This window comes from Hipposideros armiger, unplaced genomic scaffold (assembly GCF_001890085.2).
Source record: "Hipposideros armiger isolate ML-2016 unplaced genomic scaffold, ASM189008v1 scaffold_541, whole genome shotgun sequence".
Lineage (NCBI taxonomy): Eukaryota > Metazoa > Chordata > Mammalia > Chiroptera > Hipposideridae > Hipposideros > Hipposideros armiger.
The window spans coordinates 811,470-827,094 of NW_017731891.1; the positions used below are offsets into that span (position 1 = coordinate 811,470).

At 47.0% G+C, this 15,625-nt stretch overlaps 1 protein-coding gene across 3 annotated transcripts in view; it reads right to left on the bottom strand.

Annotated features, from left to right (window-relative positions):
• Window positions 1–2,407: 2,407 nt before the first annotated feature.
• ATP7B (ATPase copper transporting beta) overlaps window positions 2,408–15,625 on the bottom strand; it is a 96,229-nt gene continuing 83,011 nt past the window's right edge. For all 3 annotated transcript variants that reach the window (XM_019668891.1, XM_019668890.1, XM_019668889.1), the window contains 9 exons: window positions 14,972–15,166; window positions 13,783–13,965; window positions 12,241–12,406; window positions 10,880–11,023; window positions 8,987–9,129; window positions 7,582–7,785; window positions 7,367–7,484; window positions 6,126–6,228; window positions 2,408–4,921 (listed from right to left, as the gene is read on the bottom strand). In XM_019668891.1, coding sequence (XP_019524436.1) covers window positions 4,648–4,921; window positions 6,126–6,228; window positions 7,367–7,484; window positions 7,582–7,785; window positions 8,987–9,129; window positions 10,880–11,023; window positions 12,241–12,406; window positions 13,783–13,965; window positions 14,972–15,166 — 1,530 coding nt within the window. In that variant the 3' untranslated portion in view covers window positions 2,408–4,647. The remainder of the gene's footprint in view (window positions 4,922–6,125; window positions 6,229–7,366; window positions 7,485–7,581; window positions 7,786–8,986; window positions 9,130–10,879; window positions 11,024–12,240; window positions 12,407–13,782; window positions 13,966–14,971; window positions 15,167–15,625) is intronic.

Sequence of the window (15,625 nt, forward strand, 5' to 3'; positions counted from 1 at the left end):
GCAGAAGAGATGAAGCAGAGGATCGAAGGAGGGATTTGGAAGACAAGGTAGCAGAAAATACCCAATCATAACAGCAAAAGAAAAAGGATCTAAAAAAAAAAATAAGAAGGGTTTAAGAGACCTCTGGGACAACATCGAGCATACCAACATTCACGTCCTAGGGCTACCAGAAGGAGAGGGAAAGCAAGGGATTGAGGATCTATTTGAAGAAATGACGGAAAACTTTCCTGACCTGGCAAAGGAATGAAATATACAAGCCCAGGAAGCGCAGAGAGACCCAAAAAAGATGAACCCAAATAAGCCCACACCAAGACACATTATAATTAAAATGGCAAAGGTTAAAGACAAGGAGAGAATCTTAAAAGCAGCAAGAGAAAAGCAGTTAGTTACCTACAAGGGAGTTCCCATTAGACCGTAAGCTGATTTCTCAACAGAAACTTTGCAGGCCAGAAGGAATTGGCAGAAAATGTTCAAAGTGATGTAAAGGAAGGACCTACAACCAAGATTACTGTACCCAGCAAGGCTATCATTTAGAATTGAAGGAGAGGTAAAAAGCTTCCCAGACAAGAAAAAGCTGAAGGAGTTCATCACCATGAAACCAGTATGACAAGACACGTAAAAGGGACTTAAGATGGGGAAAAAAGATAAAAAGTATAAATAATAAAATGGTAATAACTACATATCTATTAACAATTGCTTTCAATGTAAGTGGATTAAATGCCCTAATCAAAACATAGGGTGGCTGAATGGATAATAAAACAAAACGCTTACATATGCTGTCTACAAGAGACTCATTTCAGATTGAAAGACACACACAGATGGAAAGTAGAGGAATGGAAAAAGTTATTTCATGAAAATGGAAACAAACAAACCAAAAAACTGTGGTAGCAATATGTATACAAAATAGACTTTTAAGCAAAGGCTATAACAAGAGACAAAGAAGGACTCCATAATTCCACTTCTGGGTATTTATCTGAAGAAACCCAAAATGCTACTTCGAGGGGACGTGTGCATCCATATATTAATTGCAGCATTGTTTACAATGGCCAAGATGTGGAGGTGGCCTGGGTGTCCAGCAGTGGATGAATGGATAAAGAGGAAGTGGTACATATATACAATAGAATATTGCTCCGCCAGGGAAGGGAATGGGTTTTTGCCATCTTCGGCAGCATGGATCAACCTGGAGGATACTGTGCTGAGTGAAGTATTCAGACAGTGAAATACAGGTGCAGTACGATTTCATTTATATGTGGAATCTAAAGAACAAAATAAATAAACAAAACAGAAACAGAGGGCCAGCTGAGTGGCGCGATTGTTAAGTGCTGGCTTGGGACGCCAGAGGGCCCCAGTTCGGATCCCACATATGAGAGCCAGTGACACTGCCCTCTACAACTAAGATGCTGAACAACAGCTCAACCTGGAACTGGGTTGCCGTAAGTCACCAGCGATGGCATAGGTTGCAGGTCCAGCTGCAGTGGTTTGCCATGGGCTACCGTGTATAGCCAGCAGCCAGCGTGAGCGGCCAGCAGCCGCCATGGGTGGCCGTCCAGAAGCCAGCGACTGATCTGCCTCGTCCGGGAAGAGCGCAATGATGGTGCCAACTTGGGCCAGTGAAGCAACATCCTCCACAACTAGACTGAAGAACAAAAGGACAGTAACTTGTCTGTTCCCCTTCCCCCAATTCCCCAGTGCTGTTCCCATCCCCCTAATTCCCCAATAAAAATCTTAAAAAAAAACAGAAACAGACTCATAGATACAGAGAACATTTTGATAGTTGCCCGATAGGAGGGAGGTTGGTGGTGATGGGTAAAAAAGGGATTAAGAAGTACAAGTTGGTTGTTGTAAAGTAGTCATGGGGATGTAGGGTACAATATAAGGATTACAGTCAATAATATTGTAATAACTACATATAATGTCACACGGGTACTAGATTTATCAGGGTAATACATGGGAAGGGGGTTGGGGGTAGGGTGAAAAGGTGAAGAGATTAATTAATAAGTACAAATTGGTAGTTGCAAAATAGTCATGGGGATGTAAAGTAAAGCATAGGGAATATAATCAATAATATGGTAATAACTATGTATAACGCTAGGTGGGTACTAGACTAGTCAGGAGGATCATTTCTTAAATTATATAAACGTCTAACCACTATGCTGTACACCTGAAATTAATACAATATTCAACTATAATTGAAAAATTAAAAAAGGGAGGACAAGGTAAAGGGGAATAAAGTTTCAAATCTCCAGGTATAAAACAAATAAGGCATGGAGATGTAATATACAGCATGGGGAATATAGTCAATAATACTGTGGTAGCATGAAACAGTGTCAGATGGCTGCTGGACTTATGCTGATCACTTCTTTAGGTATATAAATGTTGAATAACTATTGTGTACACCCAAAACTAATAGAATATTGTACGCGAACTATATTTTTAATAAAAATCTTAAAAGAAAGAAAGAAACCATCCCTCTCTCCCCCGAAAAGGCACCGAGCGCAAAGCCAGTCCCTTGCAGTTCTCCCTGAAGACAGCACTGCCCACCCTTCACCACACTCCTCACTCAGACACGGCCAGCCAAAAGCACATCTTCTGATGAAAAAGAAACTTTATTCTAATATAGCACGGAAAGTTTTTGAAGTAGAAATTGTTCTTATCTAACCAAAAAAAAATTCCTACACTTCGAACATCTAAAAGTTGATTTTTCTGTACAATTATACAAATATTTTTATGTCTGTATAAACACAATATTTACGGTCCTAAAAGTTTTTTGAAAAATCAATACAATGAGATTCTTTAGATGATGATTAGCCTAGTTAGAAAACGAGAAACATTCCCCAAGCACAGCAAAGAATAAAGATGACACCAGCGGGGACACATGGCAGGAAGGTGCTGGGGAGGAAAAGGGAGATTGATAACAATAGAAACAGAACCCTGCACGTGGATTTTAGAGGATAAGACCCAGCAAAAACAGAATTATATGCAAAAGTGAAAACAAACCATCCAAGGGAAATGAACTTGACCATGAGGTCATCAAGTGAGATGACCTCATGATCAAAGTTCAGTCCACATCAATACATCACCTGACAGATTTGTTCTTCCAGGAGCAAGGGGCTTTTTCTTGTGTATTCTTATCAAGCAAAATATTCAAAGTGGAGCCGAGATAAAGAAAAGACTTCAGAGCCAACAGACATGGATTCAGACCCCTGTTCTGGCATATATACTGGCTGTGTGATCCTGGGGAGGATACTTAGCCTCTCTGAGCCTATTTTCCCACTTGTGAAAGGTGGACAATAATATCTACTTTGTTGGTTTGTTGGGAGCATTAGAGGTAACTTATAAAAAGTGTTTACATTGCCTTGGAAAATAACACATTCGATAAATAAAATTATTTTTTGTGTATGACAAGGGATTCACCTTAGGATTTAGACAGGCAGCACATTTAGAATTTAGAATAGGCTTTGCTCTACTTATTCTAAGATTCTGATTCTACTCGTCTATTCTCATGTGGTCTGTCAATCAACACCAAATTCAGAGTCTAAAACTAGCTACAATCCTGCCCCTCCAACGTCATGCAATCACAAAGAGCCACTGAAAGTTAGAGACAGACTTCCCTTTGGGAAATTGCAATCACCCCTTTCCTAAGGCACCAACTCAACATGCAGAAGTAGAAGCTCATGAAAAGAACTGTGATTTCCTCTAATTTGGGTATCACTGTTTTCCTTGGAGGTGAACAATATAATCGAAGCTCCTGAAGCCACAAAGGAGGTTCCTATGCATGAGCCTTCCCCACAGGACACCTGCTTTAAGCACCACAGGCCTCTCCGGGTCCCAGGCACCTGAACCCCACAGGAAGCTGGATTTCTCAAGTCTCAGGCTCTGAGACCCTTACTCCAGCTGGGCAGCAAGAGTGTGGAGTGAGAAGCCATGACTCTGTGAAGAGAGTCTCGTAAGCATGAAAGAACTCCCCTCAACCTGAAGGGAAGCCTGACAAGCTCTTGGGCCAAGCGTGTGAGTGAGAAGATTCAGGTAGAAGTGCACACACGTGCCTGCGCTTAGAGAAGCACCTGAGAGCAGCGGCATGGACCGGGAGGACGTCAGTCATCCTGACCTGACAGATGATGGGGAGGCCATGCCCCCAGTGTCAAGGACAGAAAAGGAAGAGATTTTACCAGCAGAAACAAACAGGTGCACTTGAGGTAAATTGTGGTTTCAGACATGTGACGCATGTGGTCATTGTACCAAAGAGGACAGCACCGAGGTTTTTCATGAGCTCTATGGAAAGGCCCAGCTAAGTTTTTGGTCCTGATGAAATTTTCCTCATTTCACAAGTAGTCTTCTCAAACACTGAAGCAGAGGTCTGTAAGGAGGGCTGGCTGTCCTCCCTCTTCTAGAGTCCAACAAGCCCACGCCAACAGCATGGGTGAGGTCTCAGCCTGTGCCTGTGGGACCCAGGCAGGGTGGTCCTACTGGGGAGCCATATCTGTCCAAGGCCACGTGCTGCAGGGAGGAATGATCTAGAATATCCAGGGAGTGGAAGTCCCCGAGGCTTCGCCCACCCTGCTGCTGGCTGCTGGCGCTGCCCCTGTGGGGCTCGAGTAGCTGCTCGGCTGGGAGATGGGCCCATGAGTCTGCATCGGCCTGGAGCTTTCAGATGCACTGCTCCTCGTCCCTGTCATTCAGGAGCAGAGACCACTTGTCTCCACCGTCGTCAGCTGTGGCGCTGTGCCGAGACAGCTTGTCGGACTTCAGGGAGGACAGCGACACCTGGCTGATGTAGCTGACCTGGTCCCAGGGCGTGGCCCTGGGGGAGTCCCATCGCCGGTCGTCCATGCCGACATGCACACTGACTTGGGACTCCGTCAGGGGCTTCATGTGGCCCTGGGCCTGGGCTGTGTACCTCTCCAGGTCTGGCTTCTTATAGCTGCAAAACAAGAATCCAAGAGCATTTGAACTACTCTGGACACAGGCTTTTTCTTTTTTTTTTTTTGAAGCCTGATTGAAGGCCTCTCATCCAAGTCTTTCAATAACATACAGTATCAAACTCCTTGGGTTCAGGTGTACTTTGTCCAATTTAGAAACTTCCTATCCAAACGCCTGGCACATCCTGGCACATCGTAGGCTGTCATTATTTTTTTTTTTAAATGAAAGCATAAGGAAATAAACATCTATTTTAAAAAAGGAAAAATCTCAATACACAGGGATCCCATGTCTACATACAGTCATGAGCCACATAACCATGTTTCGGTCAACGACAAACTGCATATACCATGGAGGTCGCATAAGAGTATAATGGAACTGAAAAAGTCTAATCACCTAGTGATGATGTAAGCGCAATGCATTACTCACATGTTTGTGGTGATGCTGGTGTCAACAAACCTACTGCGCTGCCAGTCATAAGAAGTGCAGTGCTTACAATTATGTGCAGTCATAACACTTGATAATGATAATAAACGACTGTTAATGGTTTATATATTTACTACACTATATTTTTTTATTGTTAAGAGTGTATTATTTCTACTTATGAAAAAAGTTTGCTGTAAAACACGATGCTGCATTACACTGGCAGCAGCCTCATAAAGCTAGTGTTTACCATGCCTCTTAATGGCATCATTTTCTCTTGTGCTTATTTAATCTCCTGTTTTGTACAGTATCATGCTGTATAGGTTTGTAGTCCAGGAGCAACAAGATATACCATGTAGCCTAGGTGTGTAGCAGGCTGGGCCATCTAGGTTTATGTGAGTGTGCCCTGTGATGTTCGCACGGTGATGAAATCCCCCCGACGCTTTCTCAGAACGTACTGGTGTCACTGTGGTTAAGCGGCACATGGCTGTATTTACATAAACAGCCCTTGAGCAGAATAACTAGAATGACCCAGCACGTGATGACTGTTAGGTGGTAAATTATTTTCTCACGGTAAATCATTAGGCAAACACACACTTTGCTTCACTCACGGCTGTCCCTTTGGTCTTTGCCTTTGGTGAGTGAATCAGGAACCTGAGCACAGCACACAGCCACGGCCAGCCCAGGAGGAGCACCGGCCAGCCCAAATCTGCCTTGTGCATGCAGAGCAAAAGGGCCGAGTGAATGCCACCTACAGAGCGCGCTCCCGCCACATGGGGACTCACCACTTGAGCTGCAGAGATGAGAGAACCACAGACACGGAGGAGGCTGCCATGGCCGCCGAGCCCATCCATGGCTGCAGCACAATCCCAAAGGGCATGAAGACACCTGCAGAGAGGACGACAACATTCACACTGCAGCCCAGACGAGAGAGCAAGGAGAGGGCCCCCCATGAAGTCCTCCTCAGGGTGGCTCAGAAGCCCCTGCTGCCGTGTGGTGACCATGTGCCCGCAGGTCTCTGAGGTAGGCTGTCTCAGAGTTGGGCAGTGGGGGCGCTGCCAGGGGACTGGGGTCTCCCACCCGCCCTGACCTTCCCAGGCCCATCTACAAGCAGCGTCACCCATTTCTGGGGATGCTCGGGGGGAGCAGGGACTCTCAGGGACCTGAGGGAGCCAGCTGTCCTGAGCACCGCGGAGACTGAGCGTTCAGACAACACACGCTGGTGACCACAGTCCTGTCTACCTGGATTGTCTTCCCTAGTGGCTCAAAACACCTTTTTAAAGGCCGTAAGAGCCAGGCCCCAGGACAGAGGCAGAGAACGAGTCCACGTCTGGGCAAAGGCTTGGGGCAGAGGCACAAACACAGGAGGGATCGGCTCCTCAGCCAGCTCTGCAAACAGAAAGCACACCAGCCTGGCCCAGGTGACACAGGAGGCCGAGCCGACAGCTAATCCGTTATGTGAGTCCCCACTAACTGCTCAGGCACAACAGGGGACCTGAGGGGGGGAAAGTCATGTTTAAAAACTTCAGCTCTCCAGGGCTGGCTGAGTGGCTCAGCTGGTTAAGAGCTCAAGAGTGCGAGCTCTGAGCAACAGCGGTTTGATGCCCGACCCAAGCTGAGCTGCCGCTGAGCTGCTGCTGAGCTGCCAACAGGTGGCAGGATGGCTCAGCTAAAAAAAAAACAAAAAACTTCAGCTCTCTGCCCAAGTAGAAGCCTTTCCTTACAGAAGTGCCTGAAACTTTCCCCTCTGGTAACAGTAATCAGCAGGGAAGAAAGGAGTTTTCAAGTGGAAAAGATCTCTCTCTTTCCACAATCATTTCTGTGAGACTGGGTAAGTCTTAGGCACTGTGAATTTTTAAGATAAGGTTCTCAAACATCAATCACTATGTCCTAGCATGTAGCAGATGCCCCCTACCTGTTAATAATGATTGTTTTTCGGACCATCTGTCTTCGTACGTGGTTCAGAAAATAGGGCCATAGGAAACAGTGAAGCCTCCTGCTGGCAGGCAGAGTCGCGGTAACCTACCTGCTGCGATGGGTATCCCAACCATGTTATAAATCAGTGCCAGCACCAGGTTGAGCCGTATTCTCCAGACAGTCCTCTTGGAGAGGTGAATGCCAGCAACAACATCCAGCAAGTCGTTCTGTAGCAGAGGAACACTGGGTGAGTCAGGACCTGGGCCCCATGGCCCTCGCCTCTCCCACTGCCTGGATCGGGGGAGGAGGAGACAGCAAGCTCACTCTGATGAGAACAATGTCAGCCGCCTCGATGGCGACATCTGTGCCTGTGCCGATGGCGATGCCCACGTCAGCCCGGGCCAAGGCCGGGGAGTCGTTAATCCCGTCTCCCACCATGGCCACTTTCTTCCCTTCCTTCTGGAGCTCCTGGACCTTGGCCACCTTGTGAGAAGGCAGCACCTCTGCAAAGACTTTGTTGATGCCAACCTAAAAGGACGAGAATAGCAGTCAGAAGTGAATACGTGACAGCACCCGGTGTGGGCAAAGGGCAGGAACAGCAGCAGAAACCCCAAGTCATCCCGCCCCACCCCCACATCGGCCTCCAGGTCCAGTCACTGCCGTCAGTCATCCAGCTCTATAGGCTCCAGGTCACATGGCAAATGTATCCCTTGTTCTCAGCCCAAGGCCTGGCAGGGGTTTGAGGCCCTCTCTGGTCTCCATGCCCACATCCCAGCCTCCCAATTCTCTTCTCCGTATGCTGTCCCAGTGTGTTTCCAAAACAATAATCAATTTGTCATTTTACCCTCTGGCTTCAAGTCCTCTAACAGAGCCCAGTTCCCTCAGGACAACATCTAAACTCCTTGGTCTGCCTCCCAAGGTCCCCTTAGATCAGGTCTCTGCCCATCTGCAGCTCCTGCCTCGTGGCCCCAGTGGGCCCATATTGTACCATTCAGCCCCCCTGTGCTCTCCAACTCACTGCGCCCCCCAGGCGGTGCTCATGCTGCCTATTGTGTGCTGGCAAGGTCAGCTTGCTGTCCCTCATTCCTCTGCCTCTTCCTCATCAGACCACTCCTGACTCAAACATCCTGTCCCCTGGGAAGGCATCCCCGGCCCCTGCCAGGCTGGAGGATAAGTTGGCGGCTCCCATGTGTCCTGTGCGCTCTCCTGTTGGAGCACCAAGCACTCCATTTATACACGGTCACTAGTCCACCCTCCCCACAGGACCGTGCGCTCGTCAGAGCAGGTACCCTCTTCATCCCTCTCTGTAGCCTGTCTGTCACATGGGTGGTGCTTAATAAGTGCTTGCTGAATGGATAAACAAGTTTGAACAAGAAAGGGGGGGTACTCAACATGTCTTTTTTTTTTCATTGCAAAGCCTGGGAAACAGAAAATGATGGAACGAATGCTTTTCCAGGGTTGCAGCCGGTTGAGCATGAATTATAGCTCCAGGCCCCAGGGATGTGATCTTTGCTGTGGCAGCATGGTGGTCCCCTGTGGGCTGCTGCACAGCTTGGAGCAGATCAGAGTACACAAAGGGAAAAGGACCCAGTGAGGGGGAAAGCACAGAAGCAAAGCTGAGCGCGGGATGCACTGGCACTTATCTTTGTTTCAAACTGCTTCTGCACGTTTATAATCAGTTTAATTTGAAAGGAGGGAGACGGCCCCAGATCCTGGATCCGGCCCATACCTGGGCGGCAATAGCTCGAGCTGTCTTGCGGTTGTCCCCCGTGATCAGAACCACGTCCACACCCATGCTCTTCAGCGTGTACGCAGCCAGGGCGGCCTCCTGCTTGACGGCATCTGCAATGGCGATCATCCCACAGAGGACCCCTGAGGGAGACACCCACAGTAAGTGCACAGCGGCGGGCCCAGGCGGCCAGAGGAGCAGATCCAACTTCAGGAATGGGGACGCTTTCCATAGTGTCATTACATGCAAAAACCAAAATGCCCAATTATAGAACAAACTGTGGTTTTGAATTTTAAAATGTAATACATTGACAGATGCATACAGAAATCTGGAAGGACGATCAAAATATCAACAAGGGGGTAAGACAATGAGTGATCCCATGTTCTTCTTTATAGCTCTAGAATTTTCCAAATTCTCTGCAAGGCACAGCTATCATTTTGCAAAGTGTCTGGCTCATAACTCCATACACGTTATCTATTAAAATATGAGAAATGTAACAAATACAGCAAATGCTACTTAGAAAACGATAAATGTCCAAACAGGTAGAAAAATCAATTCTTCCTTTTTTTTCCTCTTCCTACAAAAAACCATTTGGATAGAGTTTTTGTGTTTGCTCTCTTTGTTTGTTTGTTTTGGGAGTGAATCTTTTAGATACTGAAGCAGGATGGCTTTTGAGGCCTGAGGCGTGACGGGAGCAGAGTGAGGGTAAGGGGCACGACTCCTTTAGTTGAGCCAATTCTGGTCTGAAGAGCTGAGGGGACTATGGCTTTACAAGGACTTAGGAGAAGGCCTGGTGGTGGGAGCAGGAAAAAAAAGACAGAATGGGAAAGAGGACATATTTGCCTGGAGCATTCAAAATACAGCAACATAAATTGTTATTTATTTGCATATACCGTATTTGCCGGCGTATAAGACGATTTTTTGGCCCTGAAAAATATGCCTCCAAGTGGGGGGTCGTCTTATACGCCAGGTACACTTCAGATAGACTGCCCATAGTGCTTGCCCCGTGCCATAGTGGCCTCCCGATGCCCGCCCACTTCATTCCACATACCGTTCAGGCATCAGCAGCGCTGCTGGGTGTATGCTCGGCTGTTATGTGATTTTGCTGTTATGCGATTTTACCACACTCGCAAAATCGCACACAGCCGACCATACACCCAGTATGATAGCGCAAAATCGCGAATCGCGATTTATGTATATGTTTGATTACATACAGCCTTGTGACAGCTTTCCTGCATGTCATAAGCATTTGAATATAAATATAAATGTTGAAATCAAATCTGATATTGTTTTACCTTTTATTTGGTGTGTGGAAGGTGTGCGGAAGAGGGGGTAGTCTTATACGGCGAGTATATAACAAACTCTGTATTTTGAGTGGAAATGTTAGGGGGTCGTCTTATACGCCCAGTCGTCTTATACGCCGGCAAATACGGTACTTTTACTTCTATTAGCAGAAACTAACACTAACAAAGTAAGATTCTAATCCATCTGAGACAGTACTCAGTTGTATGTTGGACAATCTTGAGAAGCTCTGAGAAAAGCTGCAGGGATCTCACTATTTAAAGGCATGCTCTAGTTAAACCCCTTGGAAAGTGAACTGTTTTTCTACAGTAATGAATTGAGAAGGATGACTCCAAACTGCCAACTTGGGCAGGTGCAAACCATGACTGGGAAGACACTTTGGAATTCCAAGAGCAAGGAGACCAATGCCAGAGCAGAGCTGGCTCAGGGGAAAGATGGAAAGAGACAGCAAGAAAGGGCCTCGGGACTGAGACTGAAGTGAAAAAGGTGGCAAAGCAATCTCAGAAATAGGGAGGAAATTTATTTTGGCCTGACGTTTCCAAGAAACTTCACTTCTGAGAGAGCAGAAGGCAGGCATGAGCAGAACGATACCGTCAATAGCCACCAAGATGGCGGTCTGGCCCTTCATCTCGTGATCTGTCATAGCGTCACTGACGTCGCTGGAAATGGCTAAGCCGTTGCGCCTCATCCATTCTCGGTTTCCAATCAGCACGGAGAAGGTCTGGGGGGCCACATCTGTTCAAAAGAGTTTGTGGTTATCCCCAAATAGTCCAATTTCACTGTAAGAAATTACTAAAAACTATGGAATCCTTTTAACAACAAAATAATCATTTAACCGTCTGAGAAACTATAACCTAGTAAGCACCTCTCAGAACACCATCCTTAAATGACTAGGGGAAAAAGTATAATTAATGTGTAGAACACACGGGTATAATGAAAATGGGGTGTTAAAAGGCACACGCTTTATGCATAAGAAAGTTAGAAACATATCACACACGATGTGGTACCCTCGCTGGCCTCTAGAGAGACCCACCGCTTCTTTCTCTGTAGGGATTAGAAGCATAGTTATCTCTCCAGCACTAAATGCAAGTGTTGACTAGATTCATCACTGCTATGCACAGACGACCCAAAATGAAGCAGCAAGGTGAGTCTTCCACCTGTCACCTTCTAACTATGTATGCCACTAACTTAGGCGTCATTGCACACACCAGTCCCTGGACACTCAATGGAAAGGTCATTCTGGGGCTTTAAACTGCCAAAAGGTGGTAGATGGTTTCTAACAATAAAATCTGTATGAAGATTCAACTACCTACATATGTAGGAGAAAACCCTAGACAGTTTCCTTTTGTGTGTGTGTGTGTGTGTGTGTGTGTGTGTGTGTATGTGTGTGTGTTGGTGGTGGGGGCGGTTTCCACACTCTTATGCTGGTGGCTACCAAGCTATCCTTAGAATAAGGCTGTTATTCAAAGGCAGCCGTCACTCCAAGCAGTGTCCCTTCTCAGCTTGAGAAGATCATTTCCATCTGCTTTCCCTGACTGCTGCCAGCTCCATAAATATGAAATATCCCATCAGAGTTCTACCACATGGAAGGTTTCCTGTTTAGGAAGAACAAAGTAGGAATCCCATCTGTCTACTTTGTAGCTTATGAGAAAAAAGGCTAACTTGGGACAAGACAGAGGAGACTCAGAATTATGGAGCAGATAAGCAATACCCTATGGATTTAAGTGATATGCTACTTTAGTCTACCATCAGCATCAAGATTCAGATGTATCAAAGAACACCAGAGAAACTGCAGGCTTTCCTGCAGAGGGAGGCGCATGGCGCACCAGCCCACAGCAGGGGAACTATGGGTGTGCCTGGCGCGGTGCTCTCTGTCGTTTGGCACGCTGCCACTTGTCCCAGCTGGGCTCAACCCCTGGCAGGCCGAGTGGCAGAGACAAAGGCTAGGATACCTGTTTCCACAGGAACACTGCCAACCCCGTTCAGGGGAGCGGCCTGTTCGCTCAGGTGCTCGCGATGGGCCAGGATGCCTTCCACACTGCTGACTTTACAGCCGATTCCACAACCTGGCACCGCCTGGAAGTCCGTGCAGTATCCCAAGGCCTCTGTTCCAAGTTCCTATGAAGAAAGGGAGCAGGGAGAAGAACCAGAAAACAGGGGTCAGGGGGAGTTGAGAGGAAGGCAGGACAGGGACCAGAGATGGGGTAAGGGCAGGAGAGACAGCAGCACCAACCAGGAATCAAGAGGGAAAGGAGGGATGGGAAGCAGAATTACAGGGAAAGGTGAAGAGACCGACTTAATTCAGCAATTCTTTTTCTCTTCTCTGACACAGACATTATAGTTATTAAATTAAACGAAATTAATCGGCCTAAAATCTCTCCTTAAGTGGATGCCTCATAATACTGGACTGGCTGCAGACTAGAAAGGAGAAAGGCAATTCACATCAAACACCTAAAATTAAGCACGGAGGAAGGGGCGGGGGGTGAAGGTGTCAAAGAGAGGAAAGATATTATTTTTATTTTGCAAATAATTTCATTAAACTAATGGAAAAGGCAAGTGGTAACAAAGCTATGCTGAGGCTAGCAAGAGAGAACTGCCCATTTACAGACCCTGGAAGAAGGAGGGGTGATGTGGCAGGAGAAAGAAGTGAGGGGCTGTTTTTATTTAGTTAACAAAACAGCAAAGGAAAGATGACTGAGGGTGAGCAGAATTCTCCCTGAAATGTCAGAATGGTGAGGGGTGAAATGGCGGTCTGTCTGACCCTACATCAAAGACAAAAACACCAAACGAGATTTCTGGAAGGTTCCCTGTCCAAGCAGGGTTGTCAGCTTTTCCAAGGCATCCATGTCACCTTCTGCATTTACTGATAATCGTTATTTGCTCAGACCATTTAAATTTTTTCAGGGCAATATTCTGGCACTTCCTGCTGCCTCTAAATTCAGATTGAAAACAGAAAATTACATAAGACCTTTTCATCTGGCGAGATCTAAACATGAATGCCTCCCCCTTAACTGTGCCAAGAACCCACTGGGCTTTCAGTTCACTTCTGCTGGTTCCTCTCCTTTTCAGATGTCTCTGATTGAGTGGATGTCTCCCTCCCTCACCCAAAAACCCCATTCATTTTTGTATCCCTTTGTACTAAGGACTTATAAAGTACTGAATTTATACACCACCTGTCTTCCCCACCCAACCATCAGCTCCCAGAGGGCAGAGTTCACATCTTACTAGTTGTGGTACCAAGTACAGATGCTCAGTAAAGGCTCAATAAATGACTGTTAACACTGAGCTGATTTTGTGATGATCTGGAAATGTGACAAGACAACGGCTACTGTGAGCCACATCTCCACCTGCTCCAGGGGACCGGCTGGGAAGTTTTCCAGCCCATACCAGTCAAGGCCTCCTTGAAGGAAGGAGTGCAGAGGCTTTTGGCCCGGCTGGTGAGAGCAGAGGTGGCAGGAGAAGCGAGGGGACCAGCAGTGCTCAGGTCTACATACCTCTTTGCAGTATTTGGTGACAGCCACGCCTAAGGGGTGCTCGCTGCTGGCCTCCGCAGTCCCCACCACAGCAAGAACCTTCCTGAGGGGCAGTGTGGCTGTGTCCACAAGCAGGAGGACCCGCATGACCTTGGGGACCCCGTGGGTAATGGTGCCAGTTTTGTCAAACATCACAGTATTTATCTGCCAAAACAACCACATCTCGGTGACCACAAATACAGATGGAAGGGACTTTCAGAATCCACATAATCTTGAGGCAGAACTATACTCAACCTCCCTCAAGCAGGTAACAACACTCCTTCAAATTCCATGACATAATTGCCTGCAATCAATCCCAAGGTTCAGCCATTCCCCCTGTTTCCCTCTCTGCCCAGTTAAAACAATCCACATTGTGGCTCAACCTTAACCAGGCTGAGCCAGAAACTCTCACTCTGATGTAATGGAAGATGGCAGGCCACCACCTCCTGGATAGCAACACCACGGTCAGATCAGGAGCCAGGGCCCTTGGAGCTGGCCCGTCTCCATGTCCACTGCTATCTGCCAAGCCAACCATGGTTCTCTCTAGCCTGCATAAGTGCAAAACCTATTGAGAATAAAGCTTTTGCACTCCAAGTTCAAGGAAGGAAGGGAGTATTCTTTGGCAGTAATAATAAGTAACCACCGGAGCCAGTTTTAGACCTGTCCCACTTGGTCAATGGCAGCTTTGCACCAGTCGCCATGGGTCTGGGCTCAGCCGGTCAGCAGCAGCCACACTCTGGCTGCAGGCCTTTAGGCAAGTTAGCTTGCTGCCTCCTGCTGCAGTTCCCTCATCTGTAAAATGGGAAGAAGCACCACCTCAGAGTTGTTGATGAGATTAAATCAACTAATATTTATAAAGCACTTAATTCTATAACTGTTAACTGCTACTGTTGCTGCTGCTGTCATTCCATCAGTCGTGGCTTCCTGTTTTACTTAATTAATAGTGCTACCACCCTCAGGCCTCTTTCAGGTTTTTTTCTTCATATGAAATTTAAACAGATACAATTTTCACTTGACCTCTCCAAAAAAAAAAAAAAAAAAACTTGTCTGTTCCCCTTCCCCCAATTCCCCAGCACTGTTCCCATCCCCCCAATTCCCCAATAAAAATCTTTAAAAAAAAAAAAAAAAAGACCCCAAAGGTGGGCCAGGAGCCCAGCAGCACGGGGCCAACCTTGTGGGCCATCTCCAGGGGCTTGCCTCCCTTGATGAGGATGCCGTTCTGGGCAGCCACGCCAGTGCCCACCATGACCGCCGTGGGTGTGGCCAGGCCCAGAGAGCAGGGGCAGGCAATGCACAGCACTGTGATGGACGTCTGGAACGCAAACCGGATGATCACCTCTGCCTGGGAGATATGCTTGCTGGGGTTCTGAAACGAGGACAGAGAGGCAGGTGGAGAGTGAAATGAGGAACCACACAGAATCCTAGTCACACAGCACATTCCAGTGCAGGCAGTGGGGCTGGAGACAGCGTGAGGAGTGGGGTTTAGGAAACACGGTATCTTCCCCTCTGCCTTGGTGATATCACATGGCTCACGCTCTGCTCCGTGTCCCAGCTTTCTAAACTGATCCTACAGGCTTTCCTCAGGGAAAGACATTAGGAGAGCTGAGAGTCCTACAAAAATCCCTGATCGGAGAAAGAGCACAGAACAGGTAGGTCCATATCCTGGCTCTGACACTAACACAACGTCTCTGTGTCTCAGCTTCCTCACATACAAAATGCAGATAATAATACCCATCTCACAGTGTGTTGTAAAAATTAAATGATATACATATAAACATATATATCATACACACACACACACACACACACACACACACACACACAC